Source organism: Ornithorhynchus anatinus, chromosome 13 (assembly GCF_004115215.2).
Source record: "Ornithorhynchus anatinus isolate Pmale09 chromosome 13, mOrnAna1.pri.v4, whole genome shotgun sequence".
In the NCBI taxonomy this organism is placed as follows: domain Eukaryota; kingdom Metazoa; phylum Chordata; class Mammalia; order Monotremata; family Ornithorhynchidae; genus Ornithorhynchus; species Ornithorhynchus anatinus.
In genome coordinates this window covers 20,237,502-20,253,981 of record NC_041740.1, presented here as the reverse complement: position 1 = coordinate 20,253,981, position 16,480 = coordinate 20,237,502, and the positions used below count along the sequence as shown (strand labels likewise).

General features: G+C 48.8%; 1 protein-coding gene across 1 annotated transcript in view; it reads left to right on the top strand.

Annotated features, from left to right (window-relative positions):
• Nucleotides 1–16,480, top strand: part of MRC1 (mannose receptor C-type 1) — a 68,336-nt gene that overhangs the window by 10,059 nt on the left and 41,797 nt on the right. Inside the window, exons 3-5 of the mRNA XM_029078212.2 lie at nucleotides 3,233–3,406; nucleotides 11,586–11,750; nucleotides 14,892–15,005. Coding sequence (XP_028934045.1) covers nucleotides 3,233–3,406; nucleotides 11,586–11,750; nucleotides 14,892–15,005 — 453 coding nt within the window. The remainder of the gene's footprint in view (nucleotides 1–3,232; nucleotides 3,407–11,585; nucleotides 11,751–14,891; nucleotides 15,006–16,480) is intronic.

The window sequence follows — 16,480 nt, the reverse complement described above, 5'->3', positions numbered from 1 at the left end:
GGTCAGAGTAGAGAAGCCACACGGTCTAGTGGATAGAACACAGGCCCGGGAGTCATAAGTCATGGGTTCTAATCCCGGCCCACCCCTTGTCTGTTGTGTAACTTTGGTCAAGTCGCTTCACTTCTCTGGGCCTCATTACTCATCTGGAAAATGGGAATTAAGACCGTGTCCAACCCGATTTGCTTGTAATCTCCCCCAGCTCTGAATACAGTGCCTGACACTTAGTAAGTGCTCAACAAATACCACAATTATTATAACCGACTGCTTGCAGGGCACAATACAGGTAAACCGCTGCATGCAGAGCTCTATCCAAGGCACCCACTGTTTGCAGAGCTCTGTCCAGGTTCCCCGCTGCTTGCAGAGCCTTGTACAGATTGCCCACTGTTTGCAGAGCACTGTGTAGTTTCCCCACTCTTTGCAGAGCACTGAACAGGTTATCTACTGCTTGCGGAGGATCGTACACGCTTCTCACTGCTTGTCGAGCACTGTCCAAGGTACCCACTGCTCGCAAAGCACTGTACGGATCACCCACTGCTTGCAGAGCACAGTACGGGTTACCCACTTTTCTCAGAGCTCTGTCCAAGTTACCCACTGCTTGCAGAGCATAGTTTAGGTTATAACTTTTTCATTTTATCTCTTTCTTATTAAAGTTCTGCCGGCCAACCGGGTTCATATCATCCATCCCCTCTTCCCGAAGAAAGCCGAAGCTTTGTGGACGGGGACGTGTCTACTAACTCTGTTACTTTTACTCTCCCAAATTCTTAGTATAGTGCTCTGCATACAATAAACGCTCAAGAAATACCATCAATTAAGTGAATGATCGATCGTGGTCCATCTGGAAGAGATAATGAGCCCCTCAATCAGTCAATACATTGTATTTATTGAGCATTTACTGGGTGCAGAGCACTGTACTAAGTGTTTGGTAGAGCATAATATAACAATATAAGAGAGTTGGTAGACACATTCGCTGCCCACTATGAGCTTAAAGGGGAGACAGACATTAATATAAATGAATAAAATTATAGATACATACACGAGTGCTGTGGGGCTGGATGGGTGGGGAGGAGGGAGCGAATCAGGACAACACAGAAGGGAATGGGAGAAGAAAGGAGGGCTTAGTCAGGGAAGCCCTCTTGGAGGAGATGGGCCTTCAATAAGGCTTTGGAGCAGGTGAGAGTTACTGTCTGTCGGATATGAAGAGGGAGCGTGTTCCAGGCCAGAGGCAGGATGTGGGCAAGACGATGACGGTGAGATAGATGAGATCAAGGTTCAGTGAGTAGCTTGGCATTAGGGGAGTGAAGTGTGTAGGTTGGGTTGTAGTAGGAGAGTGGTGAGGTGAGATAGGAGGGGGCAAGGTGATTGAGAACTTTAAAGCCAATGGTGAGGAGTTTCTGTTTGATGTGAAGAAGGATGGGTGGTTTTTAAGGAGTGGGGAAACATGAAGGTTTTTAAGCAGTGGGGAAATACGGCCTGAGCATTTCTGTAGAAAAATGATCCAGTCAGCAGAGTGAAATATGGACTGGATTGGGAGAAACAGAAGGCTGGGAGGTCAGCAAGGAGGTTGTTAAAATAATCTAGGTGGGAGAGAATAAATGCTTGAAGTAACACAGTAGCTGCTTGGGTGGAGAAGATAGGGTGGATTTTAACGAAGTGGTGAAGGTCAAACCACAGGATTTAGTGACGGATTGTATATGTGGGTTGAATGAGAGAGAGGGGTCAAGGATAACGCCAAGATTACAGGCTTGTGAGACAGGAAGGATGGTGGTGACGACTACGGTGATGATAACGTCAGGGGAAGGTCAGGGCTTGGTTGGGAAGATAGGAGCACTCTTTTAGACACGTTAAGTTTGAGGTGATAGCAGGACACCCCAATAGAGTTGTCTTGAAGGCAGGAGGAAATGTGAGACTTTGGAGAGGGAGAGAGGTCAGGACCAGAGCTGGAGATTTGTAGATTTAAGCTCGTTGTGGGGAGGAATGTGTCAGTTATATTGTTGTATGGGTACTCTCCTAAATGCACACAGTAAACACTCAATAAATATCATCGATTGATTTGATCCATTCAAGGGTCTTTATTGGCGACCCCGGGCATTAGCAGAGGCAGCCAGAGAATGCACTTGGACCAGCTGGCAGCTTATGGGGTAGCGATAAGGGTTCTGATTCATAGCCCTGCCTCTAACTCTCCCTCATTCCCCCTCTGTGCTCTGTGCTGCCTTCTGGGGTTACAGAGGTTGGGGAGGGGTGATCCTTCATCTTCCCTTCAGGTTCCTGCAGAGAAGGGGGCATTTCAACGGAGGCACAGTTCTTCTTGACGTTCTTACTGGTGCCGGCAGCGGGGCAGGAGTGGGTGCTTCTGTTAGGGGCTGCTGGAGTCCCAGAAGACGGGAGTATACACTCATCTCCAGACTGGAAGCTCCTTGTGGGCAGGGAACGAGCCTGTTTATTGTTCTATTGGACTCTCCCAAGTGCTCAAGTACAGTACTCTGCACTCAGGAAGTGCTCAAAATAAACGACTGAATTAATGAGTGCGGGATAGCCCTGGTGGATTGTAGGGGAGGGGGACCAGAGTTGTGGGAGACACTGCTGGGGGAAGAACCGACTACCTTGGTCAGAGTTATTTATATTATTTATATTTATAATCATTAATCATTTATATTTATTATTAGCTATTTATTATTAATGCCTAACTCCCCATCTGGACTGTAAGTAGGGAATGTGTGTGTTACAGTAATAATAATAACAATAATAATTGGGGTATTTCTTAACCACTTACTATGTGCCAGGCACTGTACTAAGCGCTGGGGTGGCTACAGGCAAATTGGATTGGATACAGTTTCTGTCCCACGAGGGGCTCACAGTTTCAATCCCCATTTTACAGATGAGGGAACTGAGGCAAAGAGAAGTGAAGTGACTTGATCAAGGTCGCGTGGCAAACAAGTGACAGAGCCGTGATGAGAACCCGTGACCTTCTGACTCCCAGGCCCGGGGTCTATCCACTGCACACGTTGCTTCTCTAGGATTGTTCTATTGTACTCACCCAAGCGCTCAGTACAGTGCTCTGCACATAGTAAGAGCTCAATAAATATGATTGAATGAATGAATGAGCAGGCTGGCCTTCCTTGGAGGCCCGGTTGTGTCAGGGAAGACTTGCGTGCTGGGAGCTTGTCGAGTCAACGTTTCTGCGTCCGATTTGGGTTGGGAACTCATGCGTGATCCTCTGCCTTGGCTCCCCCAGATATGTTCACCCTGCTCGGCAATGCTAACGGAGACCCCTGCACCTTCCCGTTCAAGTTCGAGAACAAGTGGTTCGCCGACTGCACAGCGGCCGGACGCTCTGACGGCTGGCTCTGGTGTGGAACCACCACGGACTTCGATACGGACAAGCGTTATGGATTCTGCCCTTTGAAATGTGAGCGGCGGGCGAGGTGGGGGGCCGGGGAGAGGGCTGGGGTCTCTGGTGGCATCTTATAGGAGATGGAGGGGAGGTGGTGGAGTGTTTTAAAGCCAATGGTGAGGAGTTTTGTTTGATGCGGAGGTGGATGGGCAACCACTGGAGATTTTTGAGGAGTGGGGTGACATGTCCTGAACGTTTTTCTAAAAAACCATCCATGTGGCAGAGTGAAGTACAGACTGGAGTGGGGAGAGGCAGGAGGCTGGGAGGTCAGCCAGGAGGCCGATGCAGTAATCCAGGAGGGATAGGATGAGTGATTGGATTAATGTGGTAGCAGTTTGGACGGAGAGGAAAGGTTTTAACGGTGTCGTGAAGATGGGACCGACAGGATTTGGTGACATATTGAATTTGCGGGTTGAATGAGGGAGAGGAGACAAGGATGACGCCAAGGTTATGGGCTTGTGAGACAGGAAGGATGCTGGTGCCTCTAGAGTGATGATAAAGTCAGGGGAAGGTTTCTGGTGGGAAGATAAGGAGCTCTGTTTTGGACAAGCTGAGTTTGAGGTGACGGGAGGACATCCAAGTAGAGATGTCTTGAAGGTAGGAGGAAATGCGAGACTGGAGAGAGAGGGAGGGAGATCGGAGTGGAGATGGAGATTTGGGAATCATCCGCCTAGAGGTGGTAGACAAAGCCATGGGAGAGAATGAGGTCTCCAAGGGAGTGGGTGAAGATGGAGAATAGAAGAGGACTCAGAACTGAACCTTGAGGAATCCCCACAGTTAGTGGGTGGGAGGCAGAGGAGGAGCACGAGAAGGAGACTGTCGTTCGTGAAGCGGGAGGAAGTTCCAGGCTGGAGAGAGACTCTGACTCCTAGGCCTGTGCGATACCACAGAATTAGCAGACACGTTCCCGGCTTACCACAGGGAAGATCTCTGGAAGGAGATGTGATTTTAGGAGGATTTGAAGGTGGGGAGAGTTGTGGACTGTAGTTTGTAAAGCAGGAGGGAGGGGAAGGGAGTTCTAGGCCCGAGAGAGGACACGGGCAAGGGGTAGGATGCGGGATAAATGAGATCGTCCATGCTGTCTTTTTTCCTTTTTTGCAAAAATAGATTCCGCTGTTGGCTTTTCCCAGCTTTGTTTCCCCCGCCCAGAGTTGTGTTTCTGTCACAGCAGCCTGACTCCCCAGAGAAACATTTCAGACGAACCTTGAGCTGTCAGCTGCAGTGCAGGAAAGCTGGGAGCTGGGTCCTGACCCATTGACATTCTTTGTTTTCGGCGTTGTTTGGAACCGTGTTTTCCTCCGATTTGCACTCTCTGTCTGTTCCTCGGCACGAGAACAGGAAGAGGAACTGAACCCTTTCTCCCCAGTTCTCTGTATCTGGCAGTTTCAGGGGCTGGTTTAGAATGATTGGAATTCCAACTTTTCGGTAACTTACTCTTTTCCTGGAGTCAGCAAACAGCAGACACACCCATTCTATTTCTGGGTGCCATTGCTCCTCTGCCTCTGTGAAACAGAAAATCTGTTCCTCGGTCAATTGCTCATCAGTCAAATAGGGAAATTTAGCGAGCACTTACTGTGCACAGAGCACTGTCCTAAGCACTTGGAAGAGTACAACAGAGACGGGAGACACAATCCCTGCCTTCAAGGAGTTTACAATCTAATCCTCTTGCCTTGGGATATCGGCGATTCCCACATGATTCCCTTCTCAATACCCCAGTTCTTGTTGGACTAAAGCCACAACCCACTTTCTGAATTTTTCCTAAACTCACTGGCCCGGGGAATAAGATCCTACCAGAATACAGGTCCCCAAGTAAGTCACGGAGTGGCCTAGTGGAAAGAACCTGAGCCTGGGAATCAGAGGACCTGGATTTGAATCCTGTTCTGCCACTTTCCTGCTGTATGACCTTGGCTGAGTCACTTTACTTCTTGGTGCCTGGGTTTCCTCATCTGTAAAATGGGGATTCAACAGTCGTTGTCCCTTCCCCTTTGACTCTGAGCCCAGTGAGGGATAAGAGAGTATGTCCAACTTTATTGTCTTCCCTATTCTCCCAAGCACTTAGGACAGTGTTCTGCACCTAATAAACGCTCAATAAATACCACTGATTGACTGATGGATCCTAACCTAGCCCTTGGCAAATAGTGAGTGCTTAACAAATAATATAGTATCATTATTTGCCCCACCCCCTAGGAATTCTGATTTGTGGGACACTCATTGACAGCTTTAGCAGTTAGGGCAGCTTCTCTTCCGAGCTGAAAGTTGCTGTTTCACGTCTTTCAGTACTGTGCCGAATGTCATTAAGGCGACATGACTTCTGCTTTGACTTGTGACCTCCACTCCTCTCTTTTATGAATGGTCACAGTGTGGGCTGTGGAATAACTGCTGCAGAATACCGCTATTTTCCCAACCCTTTGGGGCAAAAACTTCCAAAATGTGGCTCTCTCCTGGTGCTTCCAATTCAGTTGCATATGCGCTCATGTGCTTTCTGTGTCTCTAGGTCTCTGTTGTTCTCTCACACACACCAGCATACAGACACGCTGTCTCTCCTGAATGTACTTCCATACTCTGACAGATACCCTCATGCACACTTTCTCTTCTATCCACATACTGGATCTATCAATAATAGTGATTTACTGGCTACTGTGTGCTAACCATTGGACTAAGGGCTTGGGAGAAAACAATGGAATTAGTCTACATGATCCCTGTCCTCAAGGAGCTTAAAGTCTAGAGGACCCAGGTCAGATGACCATCCCATGTACAGAGAAGGTTAGATGCACAGCCTCTTTCAGGTGTTAGCCAAGCACACAGCTTACTGAAGCAGTGTGGTCTAGTGGATAGAGCCCAAGCCGGGGAGTCAGAAGGACCTGGGCTCTAATCCCAGCTCTGCCACTTGTCTGCTGTGTGACCTTGGGTAAGTCACTTCACTTCTCTGGACCTCAGTGACCTCATTTGTAAAATGGGGATGAAGACCGTGAGCTTCTTGTGGGACAGGGACTGTGTCCAACTGGATTAGCTCATATCAACCCCAGTCCTTAGTACGGTGTCTGGCACATAGTAAGTCCTTAACAAATTATCATGAAAAAATATGTAATTTGACATTAGTGTGTCCCAGGCTTTCTAAGAGATGAACCTGCCCGTATTTCACTTGCATCCAACTATTTTAAGGAAAAGGAGCCAAAATAGCTAGACACAGACGTATTCAGTGGGAGGAAGGGGTGGGAAGGGAGTTGGCTGTGCAAAACTAGTGGACTGGAAAGAAGAAGTGGGCCTGGTGAGAAGTAGTGTAGCCTAGTGGAAAGAACACTGGCCTGGGAATCAGAGGATTTGGGTTCTAATCCCAGTTCTACTCGTCTGCTCTGTGACCTTGAGCAAGTCACCTCACTTCTCTGTGCTTCAGTTACCTCATCTGTAAAATGGAGATTAAGACTGTGAGTTCCTTGTGGGACAGGGACTGTGTCCAACATGATTAACTCATATCTACCCCAGCACTTAATACAGTGCCTGGCACAATACTAGAAAAAAAACTAAGGTGGTGTCCCAGGTGCCATTTTGCAGAAGGCACATCTCCTCCAAGAGGCCTTTCCTGACTAAACCCTTCTTTCCTCTTCTCCCTTTCCCTTCTACACTGCCCTGGCTTGCTTCATTTTATTTATCCCTCTTCCCAGTTCCACAGTCCCAGAGGGTTTTTCTGGGGAAATCCCTGAAACCCCCCCGACAAGCTCCAGGCCCTGGGGGTTCCCCTCTCTTGTCAGTTTGAAGTCCAGCCCGGTGTCAGGGCTGTGAAACTCAAGGACAGGAGCTGCATCTGAGGGAAGGTCAGCAGCGGAAATGAAAAACAGGACATGAAAGCATCCAGTTCCATATTGGAATAAGACAGGGGATAATAATAATAATAATGATGTTGGTATTTGTTAAGTGCTTACTATGTGCAGAGCACGGTTCTAAGCACTGGGGTAGAGACAGGGTAATCAGGTTGTCCCACGTGAGGCTCACAGTTAATCCCCATTTTACAGATGAGGTAACTGAGGCACAGAGAAGTGAAGTCACTTGCCCATGGTCACACAGCTGACAAGTGGCAGAGCCGGGATTTGAACTCATGACCTCTGACTCCCAAGCCCGTGCTCTTTCCACTGAGCCACGCTTCTTCTCTAAAACCAGCTGACTGACCCCGGCCCTGTAAAATAATAATAATTATGGGATTCATTAAGTGCTTCCTATGTGCCAAGCAATGTTAAGTGCTGGAGTAAATACAAACTAATCAGGTCGGACACAGTACCTGTCCCACATGGGGTTTACAGTCTTAATCCCCATTTTACAGGTGAGAGAGCTGAGACAAAGGGAAGGGAAGTGACTTGCCCAAGGTCACACAGCAGGCAGGTGGTGGAGCTGGGATTAGAACTCACATCCTCTGACTCCCAAGCCCGTGCTCTGATCACTAGGCCACGCTGCTTCAATAACATGTGCAGGGCATTGACCTGCAGCCCTGGTCAGAGGCCACTAAACTAGACCAGCCAATGGACCAGTGGACTGCAGTGAGGCTAGAGGCATCCTACAGGCTGCGTGTGGACATACTCTAGTCTGCTGGACAAGGGGAGGCAGGATGGAAAGAAGCCCTCCAGAGTTCGGATTCAGATTGGCCTAGTGGAAAAAGCCCTGGGGGGAGGGAATTAGGAGATCTGGGTTCTAATCCTGACTCTCTGTAGCCTTGGACAAGTCACTAAATTTCTCTGCCCCTCCCTTCCTTCATCTGTACCATAGGACTTTAAACCCTGTTTTTTGTCTCCCTTAGACTGTCAGCCCCATGTGGAACAGAGGCTGTGTCTGAACTGATTACATTGTCTACTCAGTCTGTCATTTGTATTTATTGAGCACTTATTGTGTGCAGTGCTCTGTTTTAAGCAACTGGGAGAGTACAGTAGAACAATAAATAGACACATTTCCAGCTCACAATGAGTTGACAGTCTAGAGGCAGGGGAGGCAGACATGAATAGAAAAAAAATCAATTTCAGATGTGGATGTAAGTGCTGTGTGGTTGGGGGCGGGGGGTGATGAATAAAATGAAGTAAGTCAGGTTGACGGAGAAGGAAGAGGGAGAAGAGGAAAGTAGGGCTTAGTCAGGGAAGACCCCTTGGAGGAGGTGTGCCTTCAAAAAGACTTTGAAGTGAGAGTGAGTCATCTGTCGGATATGAGGAGGGAGGGCATTCTGGGCCAGAGGCAGGACTTAGGCAAGAAGTTGCAGGTGAGATAGATGAGATTGAGGTACAGCAAGAAGTTTCTCCAGAGCTCAGCACAGTGCCTGGCTCATAGGAAACCTTTAAAAAATATCCTCATCAGTATTATTATTATTATTATTATTGTTAGAACTTGTAGCCTAGTACCTAGGTTCTCCACTGAATTTAAGACCATTCTGCTCACATCTTGTAGAAGCACAGTGGTATTTATTGAGCACTCCCTGTGTGCAGAGTACTGTACTGAAGGCCTCACCTCCAATCAGTGGTACTTATTACACACTCCCTTTGTACAGAGTACTGTACTAAACATTTGGGAGATTGCAACCCAATAGATGAGGAAGATAAGATCCAATCCGTGCCCTCAAGGATCTCACATTCTCATGGGATGAAGTGCACATCCCACCGTGATCTTCTCACCTGCTGGCCGCTGCACTGAAGACTGTAAGGGGAAGAGATGCTGCCGCTGCTCTGCCAGCCAAATGCACACCGCTCCCCACCTCCACCAGCCTCGTGCCAGCAGGCAGATGACCCTGGCACTGCCTCACTTTAGGGCACACACTGCTTTGGGCACTGGACAACATCCATGGGTCCGAGCCTGTGGGCGTGAGAGCAAGGGAGGGAGGAGAGGACGGAAGGAAGAACAGACAGAGAGAGGATCTTTTTTCTCTCTCCACAAACGATTGAGGAAATACCCACCCCTCGTCCCTCCCCAGGCTCAGCGCCCCCCATGCCCACCACCGGCAGGAAAGTTGAGTTGCACAATATTTTGGGCAAACTTCAAAGCCACCTCGCTTGTTTGGATGGTCCCCGGATTTCTCTTCCTCTTTAGGAAGGACCTTCCTCTAGGTTACAAATAGAGACAATCCCTACCCAACAATGGACTCACAGTATAAAAGCGGGGAGACAGACATCAAAACAAGTAAACAGGCATCAATAGCATCAATATCAATAAATAGAATTATAGGTATATACTCATCATTAATAAAATTAATAGAAAAATATGTACATATATAAACAAGTCCAGACGATGTTCTACTGTATTCTCCCAAGCACTTAGTACAGCGCTCTGCACACAGGTTTTTCTTTTTTGTTTTAGAGGTAGTTGTTAAGTACTTACTATATGCCAGACACTGTACAAAGAACTGGGGTAGATGTGCGCTAATCAGGTTGGACATAGTCCCCTCCCCATTTACAGATGAGGTAAGTGAGGCCCAGAAATGTTAGATGACCTGCCCAAGGTCACACAGCAGACAAGTGGCAGAGCTGGGATTAGAACCCAGGTCCTCTGACTCCCCGGCCTGTGCTCTATCCACTAGGCCATGCTGCATAGTGTATAAGGATATGTATATAAGTCCTGTGGGACTGGGGTGAGTATCAAAGTGCCTGAGGGGTAAAAGAAGGTTGAGAAGGGGCCACAGTGGAGAGGGGAGGGAGGGGAAATGAGGGCTTAGTCAGGCAAGGCCTCTGGGGGCAGGAGTGATTTTCTGAGGGTTTTGAAGATGGGGAGAGTAGTGGACTGTTGGATTTGAAAGAGGAAGGGGTTCCAGGCCTGAGGGAGGCTGTGAGTAAGAGGTCAGTAGATGAGATTTCAGAGTATCTATTAGATTGACACTCGAGGAGCAGAGCTTGTAGATTTATTGTATTAGGACATCAGTGAGATAAGGTGGGAGAGGCAGAGCTGATTGAGTGCTCTAAAGCCTGTGGTGGGGAGTTTCTCATGCGCGTGGAGGAGGATGGACAAACATGGGAAGTTTTTGAAGAGGGAGGAGATGTGGCCTGAAGGGTTTTTCAGAAAAATGATCTGGGCTACAGAGTGAAATAAGGAATGGAGACGGTTGAGACAGGAGGCAGGGGGATAGACGAGGAGGTTGTTGCAGGAGTCAAGGTGGAAAATAAGTGCTTGGATCAGGGTGGTAGCAGTTTAGATGGAGAGGAAAGAGCGGATGTTAGCGATGTTGAGAAGGCTGAACGGACAGGATATGGTGACAGATTGACTATGAGGGTTGAATGAGAATAGTGTCAAGGGCTTGGGAGACCAGGAGGATGATATCTCTTTTTTAAAAAATATTTGTTATATTATTAAAACAACAGCGGGCTCTAATCGCAGGTTCAGGGTAGGGTCCTTTAGGCGATATCTTTCTTCCTGTTCAATCCATACTTCACTCTGCTGCCCGGATCGGTTTTTAAAAATAATGTCCAGTCATTATTTCCCCACTCCTCAAGAACCTCCAGTGGTTGCCCATCCACCTCCGTATCAAACAGAAACTCCTCATCATCGTCTTCAAAGTACTTAATCACCTTGGCCCCCACCAACTTACCTCACTGATTTCCTACTTCAAGCCAGCAAACTCATTTCGTTTCTCTACTGCCAACCCACTCGCGGTCCCTCCATCTTGTCTTTCCCACGGCCAACCTCTCACCCACGTCCTTCCTCTGGCCACTAATGCCCTCCCCCTTCATATCCAACAATCACTCTCCTCACCTTCAAAGCCTTGTTAAAATCACATCTCCTTCGAGAGACTTTCCCCAACTAAGCCCTCATTTCCCCATCTCTCTCTCTCCCTTCTGCTTTGCTCTTACGATTAGATTTGTACCCTTTATTCACCCCACCATCAGCCCCGCATCACTTACATATCCACAATTTATTTTGATATGTCTCCCCCTCTGGACTGTTAGCTCCTCGTAGGCAGGGAACATATCTGCCGACTCTATTACACTGTGCACTCCCAGCACATTGTAAGCGCTCACTAAATACTGTCGATTGATTAATTGAAGCAGCGGGTGCTTCCTGTTTAGCTCCAGAGTTTAGTTTGTGTGATAATTTCTAGGCTGTGAGCCCTTTGTTGGGTAGGGATGGTCTCTATTTGTAGCTGAATTGTACTTTCCAAGCACTCAGTCCAGTGCTCTGTACACAGTAAGCATTCAATAAATATGATTGAATAATCCAAGTATGTTTGTTTTTACAGATGAAGGCATTGACAGTTTGTGGACCAAAGATCCTCTTACGGACAACCGCTACCAGATCAATTCCAAATCGGCGCTGACGTGGCATCAGGCAAGGCAGAGCTGCAGACAGCAGAATGCCGATCTTTTGAGTGTCACAGAGATTCACGAGCAGATGTACCTAGCAGGTAAAGTAAAGAACAGATGACGCAGGTCAAAGGTTAGGGAAGCCATGGTGGCCATTTTCCTTTATCTGAACGATGGAACCTGAGATTTGGCCAATAGACCATGAAAGGTAGTTTAATGCTGCTTATGGAGCCTGAAAATGTATTATCCTTGAACTCAGGAAGCTTACCATCTAGGAGGAGAGACATACAATAAAATAAATTACAGATAGGAGGGGAAAGGGAATGGAAGAATGGATAAGAGATTGAAAAAATGGAAGAGGCTAAAAAGATGGATAAAGGACTGAAAAGATGGATAAAAATAATAACGATGATGATAGCAATAATAACAGTATTTGTAAAACAATTAATAGATGCCAACTAAAGTACTAACCACTGGAGAAGATACAAGTTCATCAGATCCCACGTGGGGTTCACAGTCTAAGTAGGAGGGAGAACAGGTATTGAATCCCCATTTTGCAGAGGGGACTGAAGCACAGAGAAGTTAAGTGACTTGCCCAAGGTCACACAGCAGACAAGTGGTAGAGCCAGGTTTCGAAACCAGGTCCTCTGACTCCTGGGCTTCTCCTCTTTCCACTTGGCCATGCTGCTTCTTTAAGGTTAAGGGACTGGAAAGATGTATTAAGGGACTGGAAAGTTGGATAAGAGACTGGAAATAATAATAATAATGTTGGTATTTGTTAAGCGCTTACTATGTGCAGAGCACTGTTCTAAGCGCTGGGGGAGATACAGGGTAATCAGGTCGTCCCACATGAGGCTCACAGTTAATCCCCATTTTACAGATGAGGTAACTGAGGCACAGAGAAGTTAAGTGACTTGCCCACTGCACACAGCTGACAAGTGGCAGAGCCGGGAGTCGAACTCATGACCTCTGACTCCGATGCCCAGGCTCTTTCCACTGAGCCACGCTGCTTCCCCGCTGGAAAGATTGCTAGAGTAACGCCCTTGGGAATGGTATCGTCTAATCCCTTGATCACGCACTGATTCAAATCCTGTTGCTCCTGAGCGAGAGATCTGACCATTCCCAGTAGTGCCAGAGAGAACAGCATCAGTGTTTCCCGAGCTTCCAAGCATCAGGCAAGGAAATAGAGACCAAGGTTTGACTACCATCTCTACGCAGATGACACGCAGATCTACATCTCCGCCCCTGTCCTCTCCCCCTCCCTTCAGGCTCGCATCTCCTCCCGCCTCCAGGACGTCTCCACCTGGATGTCTGCCCGCCACCTAAAACTCAACATGAGCAAGACTGAGCTCCTCATCTTCCCTCCCAAACCCGGTCCTCTCCCAGACTTCTCTATCACCGTGGATGGCACGACCATCCTTCCCGTCTCTCGGGCCCGCAATCTCGGTGTCATCCTTGACTCGTCTCTCTCGTTCACCCCACACATCCTATCCGTTACCGAGACCTGCCGGTTTCACCTCTACAATATCGCCAAGATCCGCCCTTTCCTCTCCACCCAAACGGCTACCTTACTGTTACGGGCTCTGGTTATATCCCGGCTAGACTACTGTGTCAGCCTTCTCTCTGACCTCCCTTCCTCCTCTCTCGCCCCGCTCCAGTCTATTCTTCACTCCGCTGCCCGGCTCATCTTCCTGCAGAAACGATCTGGGCATGTCACTCCCCTTCTTCAACAACTCCAGTGGTTGCTTATCAACTTCTGCTCCAAACAAAAACTCCTCACTCTAGGCTTCAAGGCTCTCCATCACCTTGCCCCTTCCTACCTCTCCTCCCTTCTCTCTTTCTACCACCCACCCCGCACGCTCTGCTCCTCCGCCGCCCACCTCCTCACCGTCCCTCGGTCTCGCCTATCCCGCCGTCGACCCCTGGGCCACGTCCTCCCGCGGTCCTGGAACGCCCTCCCTCCTCACCTCCGCCAAACTGATTCTCTTCCCCTCTTCAAAACCCTACTTAAAACTCACCTCCTCCAAGAGGCCTTCCCAGACTGAGCTCCTCTTCTCCCTCTACTCCCTCTGCCACCCCCCCTTTACCTCTCCGCAGCTAAACCCCCTTTTTCCCCTTTTCCCTCTGCTCCTCCACCTCTCCCTTCCCATCCCCAAAGCACTGTACTCACCCGCTCAACTGTATATATTTTCATTACCCTATTTATTTTGTTAATGAATTGTACATCGCCTTGATTCTATTTAGTCGCCATTGTTTTTACGAGATGTTCTTCCCCTCGACTCTATTTATTGCCATTGTTCTCGTCTGTCCATCTCCCCCGATTAGACTGTAAGCCCGTCAAACGGCAGGGACTGTCTCTATCTGTTGCCGACTTGTTCATCCCAAGCGCTTAGTACAGTGCTCTGCACATAGTAAGCGCTCAATAAATACTATTGAATGAATGAATGAAAAGGTTGCAATCTCGGCCTGGAACTGAGGTTTCCACCTGGGATCCTCCCATGTCTCAGACCCCGACCTGACTACCGCTCCCCTGGATCGCCAACGTCTCCCTCCTCCCTGCCCGAGCCCGGATGGGAGGCTGGAATTTGACGCTCGGTGCTATCATCCCTGCCCTTCCTCTTCCCCTCTCTGGCCTTCGGGTTTCTCTTCCTCCTTTCCCTGATGGGAGGGTTGGGTGGGCGGGGAGATAGGCGACTGAGAGGGACGCCCGGTTCCCGCTCGTGTGTTTGTTTCCTCCCCGTGCTGAGGGTGGCGCCGTGTCCGGCGATGGAGCAGGAAATGAACACAGCAGGCCGGGGGGCCAATTTCTGGGATAGATTCGAGATTATCAGATTGGACACCATCCCTGGCCCACAGGGGGCTCAGAGTCCAAGTGGGAGGAAGAACAGATATTGAATCTCCATTGTGCAGTTGAGAAAACTGAGGCCCAGAGAGTGAAGCAACTTGTCTGAGGTCACGCAGCAGTCAAATGACAGAGCAGGGATTAGAACCTAGGCTCATGCTCTTTCCACTCCTGCTCCCAACCTGTTCTTCATTCATTCAATTATATTTATTGAGCATTTACTGGGTGCAAAGTGCTCTACTAAGCATTTGGGAGGTTCTTCTCAGATCACACTGTCAGTATTGTCCAGCCTAGGCCACCGCAGGTTATCTTCTCAAGCACGAGAGGCTGACTTGAAATACGAACCCATTGAACTTTTCCTGCTGTACGTCAATCTGTAATCTGCCTTTGGGACATTTAGGATTGACCTCCTCGCTGACGTCAGGCCTCTGGATTGGACTCAACAGCCTGAGCTTCAACAGCGGGTGGCAGTGGAGTGGAGGAAGCCCCTTCCGGTTTCTGAACTGGAGTCCAGGTAGGCGGGAGCCACCATCTTGAAAACTGTCCGTCCCTCCCAAAAACCACCACCTCCCCACCTCCCTCCTACCTCCTGCTCTCTCTCACCTCCTTGCTTCCTTCCCTCTCTCAATCCCCGTTATTATCTTGCCAACTTCAGGCCTCTCACAAATATTGAAAGCATGAGGAACTTTTGCTAGGTGACTTCTTGGGAGTGGAAGTGGGGATGATTAATCCAACCACTCCCAGTTTATCTGAGTGAATATTTTAGATTGGAAACTCATATAGGGCAGGGGGTGGGCCAATCAACTTGACTCTTGGGCCCATTCAACTTGACTCTTTCCTATGCCCAGCAGAGCCCAACCCCAGGCTGGTGTGAGAGAAATTGTTTTCAAGGGGCTTCACAAATGCCCACCCTACATGTTACCCAGGAAATGCCACCCATCCCCGTCTCTTTGATGATTTCTGTGGAGGCGGAGGGTGACCTGAGAGGAGCAAAATGGCAGCCGAGCATGGGAGGCCTTATCCGCACAGATCGGCTGAGTTCTCAAGATCCTTAGCAGAGTTGCCAATGGTGGATAAATTCTCTGGCAGCTCATGTGAACGGGTTAACCATGGCTGCTTCACTCCTGCTTCACTCAGAGTGGTGGGTGCCCGATATCCTAGTGGCCCACTCCCGGGAATAATTTTCCACACACAGAATTCTCTGGGGCTCACAGTCCAAATGGGAGGGAGAACAGATATTGAATCTCCATTTTGCAGTTGAGGAAACTGAGGCCCAGAGAAGTGAGGTGACTTGTTTGAGGTCACACCCAACCACTGGCCACCGATCCCCTTCACCCCCCCGCCCCGCCCCAAATGCCTGCTCTCTTCCATTTTTGAACCATCAGTAAAAAAGATGGACTGTCAGTAAATTTTATGTGGTGTGTTGGCATAAATCATTCCTGGCAGTTGGCAACCCTCTTCCCTGGTTTGGGATGCCCCACTGGGACCGCCCATCTCCCACAACACCTGGGTCACCTTCCAAACTCCAAGGCCACCAAACTGGGCTCGACAACCTGAGTTTTTACAGCGATGGCAGTAGAGTTGGGGAAGCCCCTTCTGGTTTCTAAACGGGAGTCCATTCATTAATTCATTCATTCAATAGTATTTATTGAGCGCTTACTATGTGCAGAGCACTGTACTAAGCGCTTGGGATGAACAAGTCGGCAACAGATAGAGACAGTCCCTGCCGTTTGACGGGCTTACAGTCTAATCGGGGGAGACGGACAGACAAGAACAATGGCACTAAACAGCGTCAAGGGGAAGAACATCTCGTAGTCCAGGTAAGAGGGAACCACCATCTTAAAAACTGTCCACCTCTCCCAGTGACCATCTCCTCCACTCCTCCCTCCCTCCCTCCCATTCTGGCCTCCTAACTCCTGCTTTTTCTCACCTTCTTCCTTCCTTTCCTCTCTCATTCCTGATATTGTCCTAGCCATTCCCCTTGGCGAG